The sequence below is a fragment of the Austrofundulus limnaeus genome, unplaced genomic scaffold (genome assembly GCF_001266775.1).
Source record: "Austrofundulus limnaeus strain Quisiro unplaced genomic scaffold, Austrofundulus_limnaeus-1.0 Scaffold1409, whole genome shotgun sequence".
Classification (NCBI taxonomy): domain Eukaryota; kingdom Metazoa; phylum Chordata; class Actinopteri; order Cyprinodontiformes; family Rivulidae; genus Austrofundulus; species Austrofundulus limnaeus.
In genome coordinates, this window is record NW_013953811.1 from 35,567 (window position 1) to 42,186 (window position 6,620).

At 36.5% G+C, this 6,620-nt stretch overlaps 2 protein-coding genes across 3 annotated transcripts in view; one reads left to right on the forward strand and one right to left on the reverse strand.

Moving 5' to 3' along the window:
- Positions 1–4,195, forward strand: part of dync2li1 (dynein, cytoplasmic 2, light intermediate chain 1) — a 6,171-nt gene extending 1,976 nt beyond the window's left edge. For both annotated transcript variants that reach the window (XM_014032283.1, XM_014032282.1), the window contains exons 5-13: positions 464–552; positions 645–843; positions 1,860–1,928; positions 2,144–2,221; positions 2,330–2,409; positions 2,602–2,672; positions 2,858–2,955; positions 3,139–3,231; positions 4,035–4,195. In XM_014032283.1, coding sequence (XP_013887737.1) covers positions 464–552; positions 645–843; positions 1,860–1,928; positions 2,144–2,221; positions 2,330–2,409; positions 2,602–2,672; positions 2,858–2,955; positions 3,139–3,231; positions 4,035–4,097 — 840 coding nt within the window. In that variant the 3' untranslated portion in view covers positions 4,098–4,195. The remainder of the gene's footprint in view (positions 1–463; positions 553–644; positions 844–1,859; positions 1,929–2,143; positions 2,222–2,329; positions 2,410–2,601; positions 2,673–2,857; positions 2,956–3,138; positions 3,232–4,034) is intronic.
- Positions 4,117–6,620, reverse strand: part of abcg5 (ATP-binding cassette, sub-family G (WHITE), member 5) — a gene marked incomplete at its 5' end in the record, with an annotated part of 14,351 nt that continues 11,847 nt past the window's right edge. The window contains 5 exon segments of the mRNA XM_014032281.1: positions 4,117–4,887; positions 5,480–5,592; positions 5,716–5,827; positions 5,999–6,072; positions 6,145–6,283. Of these exon segments, the coding sequence (XP_013887735.1) occupies positions 4,703–4,887; positions 5,480–5,592; positions 5,716–5,827; positions 5,999–6,072; positions 6,145–6,283 (623 nt within the window).

Sequence of the window (6,620 nt, forward strand, 5' to 3'; positions counted from 1 at the left end):
TACATATATATATATACACACACACAGACCGCTACAGATCTTTCCTGCCCACAGCCATCAGCATCTACAATAAGTTTTTAGTTGAATGAGTTACAACAACACCTAATTTCCCTCTGGGATCAATAAAGTATTTTTGAATTGAATTGAATTAAAGAACAGTGGGTTGAAAACAGTGCAGGAAAATAAGTAAACTCGCATGAAACCTATGTGATGTAACTGTAACTTTTGGCAGCATGAAGGTCCTGGGTATAATTCCCGGTTCAGATCTGGGCTCATTCCATGCAGAGTTTGTATGTTCTCCTTGTGCTTGCATGGGTTTTCTCCAGGTACTCTGGTTTCCTCCCACAAATAAAAAAAAATGTACAATAGGTTGCCTTCAGGTCCAGGCCTCCCTTGCAAAACAGATAGGATTTGCCTGGTTAAAAAAAAAGGTCAGAATAAGATCTTTTTTTTTGTCTTTCAGTCCAAAGACATAGCCCACATTTGGGAGCTTGGAGGAGGAACTTCTTTGTCAGACTTGATCCAGATTCCCATTACTCCTGCCAATATGAGGTTGGTTACTTTTATTTATTTATTTTTTTTGAGAACTTAACAGAAAAAAAAAACAGCACTACCATATCACTTACATCTGTCTTTTTTTTTAGGTCTTTTTCTGTTATCCTCCTTCTGGACCTGTCTAAACCCAACAGTCTGTGGGGGACCATGGAGAAGCTGTTACAGGCAGCACAAACTCATCTGGAGAAAGTCTTCTCCCAGGTGCAACAAGCACAGAAGTCCAAACCTGGAGCCAAACACCAGAGGCCTGTCCAGTCAGCAGCTCGAGTCTTACCTAGAGACTACCCTGTAAGACCTGAGCTCGCTGTTTTATTTGCTTGATTTTTATTTGTAGTGCAGAGATCAGCAAGTGCATTTAAACCAATTTTGTCTCAAACTTTGAGAAATTAATAGTTAAAGTAAAACGTTAAAAGCTCAGTATTGCTAACCAAAACTAAAAAGCAGCTGTATTTTGGAAAAAGTAGATCTCACCATGCAGAATTTAAAAATCAGGGCCTGTATTTATAAAACTTCTTAGAATTACTCTTAAGAATGCTGCTAAGAGGGGACTTAAGTGTAAAAATTTTCTTAGTTAAAAGCTGAGAGTAAAAGTCAGTTATCAAGCATCTCAGTCTTACTTTAAGGGAAGTGTAGGAGTCAGTCTTAGAGCTGATTTGCGACACCTGGCTGTGCCGCAAAGCTGATCCTGGATGACGTCGTTAGAAAAACCCCAGCATGGACCAATCACTGCCTCGGATTTCATCTTCAAGAATATTGTTGGAGAAATGGCAAGATAAAACTGAAAATCCTAAGTTCACTTTCAGCACACTAATGTTGTCACCTTGTACTGATTGTCTGTCAATTACATAAAATGTTCTCATTTGCATAATGAGAAGTTTTTTTAAATCAAAAACTCAGCAGCTTTAAAGTTTTATGTCTCAGAGCCTGAGGTAATGTTGAGCAGCTCCCTTCTCCACTTCGCCACTGTCAGACAACACCGACTTCACACACACATGCACGCACACACAACCCCGCTCCGTCATTAACAGCTTTGTCCGAGAGGAGCGCGCACCTCAGACCTCTAGTAGCAACTCTTAACCACTTAAGAGTCCTCTGGAGCAGTCTTAACTTTTCTTGAGAGTAAGAGTGATTCTTAGACTTAAGAATTTTGATAACTGGCACTTACACTTAAGTCTGAGAGTAGGAGCAAATCTAAGAAAATTTCAGCACTTAAGTCTAAAAATCCACTCAAGAAGTTTTATGAATACGGGCCCAGTTATTTAAGGAAGTTTTATTTTAGGGTTTATCTGTGATTCTTTCCACAGGACAGAGAACTGGTCAGTCCCTTTCCTGTTCCGCTGCTCATCGTTGGCAGCAAATATGACCTCTTTCAGGTAAAACAATAAAAGCTTTATTTTTTTCTGTGTAGCTGGTTTAAAACAGATTTGCTCTTTACTGTCTGTAATTTGTGAAATTAAAAAATATATAACTTTTTTAAACTTTACAGTCACTGTTTGTAATAACCGGATTAATCCCTGGATAAATTACATGCAGCCTTGTGTAATTGCTGTGAAAATAAAATGACTTTTTTTTCTCAACTATGTTGCAGGAACTTGACTCCGATAAGAAGAAAGTGATTAGTAAAACCCTGCGCTTTGTTGCACACTATTACGCCGCCTCTCTAATAGTAGGTGCAACACAGTTAAATATGCTGAATTTGATCTTTTTTTTCTAGCTACGGTTGTACTAAATTGTTTTTAGTTACTCCATGTCCATGTGTCAAATCTTTTATTAGTTCACAAGCAATAAATCAGAGAGCCTGATGTCAAAAATAAAGAGCTTCTTCTCCCATCTGGCATTTGGTCTGGACAGAGGGTAAGAAGAAAATAAATGGTTAAACTGTCTAAAAGACTTTAGTTTGTTTCTGTTGCATTTTACAGAAACTATTGCTGCAACTTGGTGTAGTTGCTGTAAATAAAGGCATGCAACACAGTAGTAAAATACATAATAATATACATATATATATTTATATATATTATGTGTGTGTGTTTACCTTTTGTTTTAAAGAAAAACCATGTCCTGTGACACCGGTAAGCCTCTCATCATTTCAGCAGGCTCAGACTCTTTCAACCAAATAGGTGAGCACAGCACCACCTGCTGGTTAAATCTAATAGCGCATTTAAACAAACAAGCCATAAAACAGATAACTTTTACTTCACTTTTAGTTTACTGTAAACTCCATATTTTAAACCAACTTATATTTTGACATTTACTGACATGAACAGAATAAAGTATGATTAAAATATTGTTCTTATGATTTTAGGCTCCCCTCCTGTCAGTGATGTGGACATAACTTCTCTGCATACAAAAACCCCCAAAGATCTGTGGAAGAAAGTGTTCGAGCGAGTTTTTCCCAATGAGGTAGTTTGTTTTTCTCTGACGACACATTAATCTGTTTTATATTAGAAATTTGATGTTGATTTAATCCCTAAAAGTCCCAGATTAAATCTGTTCTTTCTTAATAAGTTTGCCATACATTAATCAGAGCATTTCATTTTCAGTGTGTTTGGGTAACTTTTTCTTTCTTATTTTTTTTCTGTGCAGAGTATCGATGAGCAAAGGGAACTGAAGGACCCAACCAAAGACCCTCAGTACAGTGAGCCTCAGATTGATGCCATGAGAGCACAAAAAGACCAGGTAACATATCTTTCACTTAAAAATTGTTTTTACAATATTTTTTTCAACACAAGCACTTTATGTTCAGGTTTTTAGACAAACATGAATCAAGTCATCAATAATTTCTGCTCACTTAATTCGGCTGTGCGTCCCTAAACGTTTTTAATGTCAAGGACAGCAAACATTGATAGATAAAAAAAAATATAAATGAATTTAAAGGAAAACAGAAGAAAAAAGCATCACAGTGATAGTTTTGTGAATACGTTGTTGCTGCTAGGTTTAGAGGATTTGCTCATCCTGGTAACTTTTACTCATCGTTAAGGCGATGTTTTATATTTGATACAAAATCAAATATAAAACAAGCAAATTTGAATTCACCACATCTAAAAAAAAGGCACATTTTTGCCAGGGCCCGACAAGAATATTGATCTAAAGAAACCTTTTGTCCTGCAGTAACCTGAACACAGTGGAGTTTCCGTGACGGTCTCATTAAATGACTGGAATAATATCCTGTAGTCATAAAATCAGATTATTTATCTTCTCGCTGGCCTGCTGTGGCTCCACTCTGCCAGATGAACTGCAGTAACCTGTTAGTGGCCAACACAAACCACACGCCGTTATCTCTGAACCACTCTCACCTGATTTCTGATTCTTTTTTTTTTTTTTTTGCTTTGTCATTATCTGACACATGACGTGAAAGGTCTGAGGAGCCTGAAGGGAAAAAAAACATCAGATTTAGTTTTTCTGCATTTTTTATTACTCGCATTATTTTTCTACGTGTTTAAAACTGATTTGTATTTTTTTTTTCTTGTGTGTGTTTGCAGGAGTTGGAGCAGTATAAGAGGAACGCAGCAAAGTCATGGAAAGGAATTAAGCTGGAGACATGAGAGAACTTTATTACACAAATTCATGTATACTCAGTTTGCATATTATTTATTTTCTGCTCTGTACGCTTTTATTTTGTAATACATTCACCATTTAATTAGCTAAATGAAGAAAATTGTCTTTTTTCATTTAGGTTCTAGAAAAAAAAATTTTTACAGTAAAAAAAGAACTGATACAGATCCTAATTTACTGCCAATATTTAAACTCTGTGTCACACAGTTGGTTATCAGGAGATGTTGGAAAGTCTGAACTGACGGTCTTGCTCACACCTTTGCACACTGATTGAGTTATCGGTATTCCATCACCGAGCACTTTACCTTCTCACCTGTTGGACTGGATCCATATTTAAACTACATCGTCTTTTTGATCTCACCCACACTTGCGTGACTGCGTTTTGTCCTCAATTTAGTATTATTGTTGATAAAGTCAGTTCACGGACGTTCAAATGACAGATATTCACTCCTAACAAAAGCAGTGAAACACAGGTCGCACACATTAGATTTATATACAGTGAGTAGTAAAAAAAATTCTAATTCCATTTCCATCACATTTCAAATTAGAAATAAAGTGCAGCTTTTATTTTTTAACAGAACCTAGGTTTGCGGCTTTAGTGATGCACAAGCTTGTCTCTGATCTTGAAGCCAATAATTCCCATCAGAACCAAGGCAGGGAGGAAGGAGTAGAGGAGAATAAAGTCCAGTAAGTATCGAGACAGAGCTCCAGGGTAACCCTCATCAATGATCTGGTTGCCTTTAATGATCATACAGGCTCCTGGTAAAAGTTTCGTTACATCTAGAACAACACAGAACACATGGAGGATTAAGACGTTTTTTTTTTTAAAATGCAGGTTCAGATTTTTACAGAAGAGGATTAGGACTACAGAGCAAAATATATATTTATATTAATATTTTTTCTCAAAATTTTGAGTTTTTATCTCAGAATCCTGACATTAAAGTCAGAGCTCAGGGAAAAAAAAATATTTTTTTGCTGTGTGACCCTAATCTTCTTCCGTATATCTTTTTTAAAGAAGCTTGCAGTCTGAGTTACAGTGTGTTCCAGGCGTCCCTGAACATTGAACTCATATCTAATCTGCCTTAATATCAAAAGTTACACAAGAATCACAAGAGAATGAGAGCCAACAAATATGAATGTTGCTCCTTTTTCTATCTACTAAATATATGTGTGTATATTTATATAATAATGATAATGGATTCTATTTATAGGGCACTTTACATGAGTAAATTCTCAAAGTGCTGTACATCTCAAAAGTAATAAAAACAATGGAAATAAATAAAAAAAATCCCTAAAATCAGTTAGATTATTTGTAGTTGCTTTTCATTTGCAGGCAGAAACACAGGATTGTGTTGTGGTGAAGTCAACTTACTGCAGGTGAAATCCAGATTGTAGAACTCTGTGACGATGAGCAGCTCACAGCTGTACTTCTGGAAGGTCAGGTAACTCAGCCACTGAAACACTACGGGCATCTGCTGGATACTTCTGTTGAGAGGAGAGGATTGAAATGTTCATTCGCTGCTGTAACTCCTTCACTGTCATTAAAAACTTAAAATGTCCTATTTATGAATAACTTAAGTTGTATTAAAGAGTCCGGATGTGTCTAACCTAAGGAAGCCGGATCCCACCAGGATTCCTGCAATATTGAGTAAAGCTACTCCAGTGTTGACCATGTTTGGGTCTTGGACCACCGCTAAAAGCACCACGGTCAACAACTCCCCTGATAAAAAGAAAAACAACCTGAAAATATGACATTTAATGGTTCTGCTCAAGCCAAACCTCCATTTTTAAAAACATTTGTGTTTTTTTTTTAAAGAAAAAAAAAACAGCTGTAGAAAACATCTCACAGATGTGCAGAAATCTAATTTCAACCTTCACCTGGTTGGCTCACCTATAACATGTGGCACCAGAATCACAGCAGTGAAACACAAGAAGCGCAGACTCTCTGGGTTCATCCCTATCGTCCTGAGAATCAGCAACAAACATGGTTAAAAAAAACCCTAATAATAAAATATTTCATACCTATTGTTAACCCACCAATAAAGAAACGAGCAGAAGATGACGATGCTCAAAGTGCTGAAGGGCAGGATGTGGAGGACGTAGGCCAAGAACATTTGCCATTTGTGATAGAGACCATCCTGACTCTCCTGATCACTGATGGCTCGCAGCGCAGGGACTAATAATGGAAACAAAACAAAAAATTAGACAGAAAGTAGAGAAAAACTATTTAGGTACATTTTTGTGCCTAATTGAGGGATTGTTTGACATTACAATGAAATTATTTGTCTTGAAAACCAATTAAACACCAAAGACACCTGTTCAAAAAAGCTTGTATTCTGGATTTACTAAACTGGTTTCTATGTAAAATGCAGTTCAGTAAAATCCATAGACTTAAATACAGCGGGAATTGAACACGTCACTATTTTTCTCAGTAAATATATTACTAGAGGTGCTAATGACATGAAATTTTCACCAGATGTTGGTAACAACCCAAGTGATCCATACATACAAAT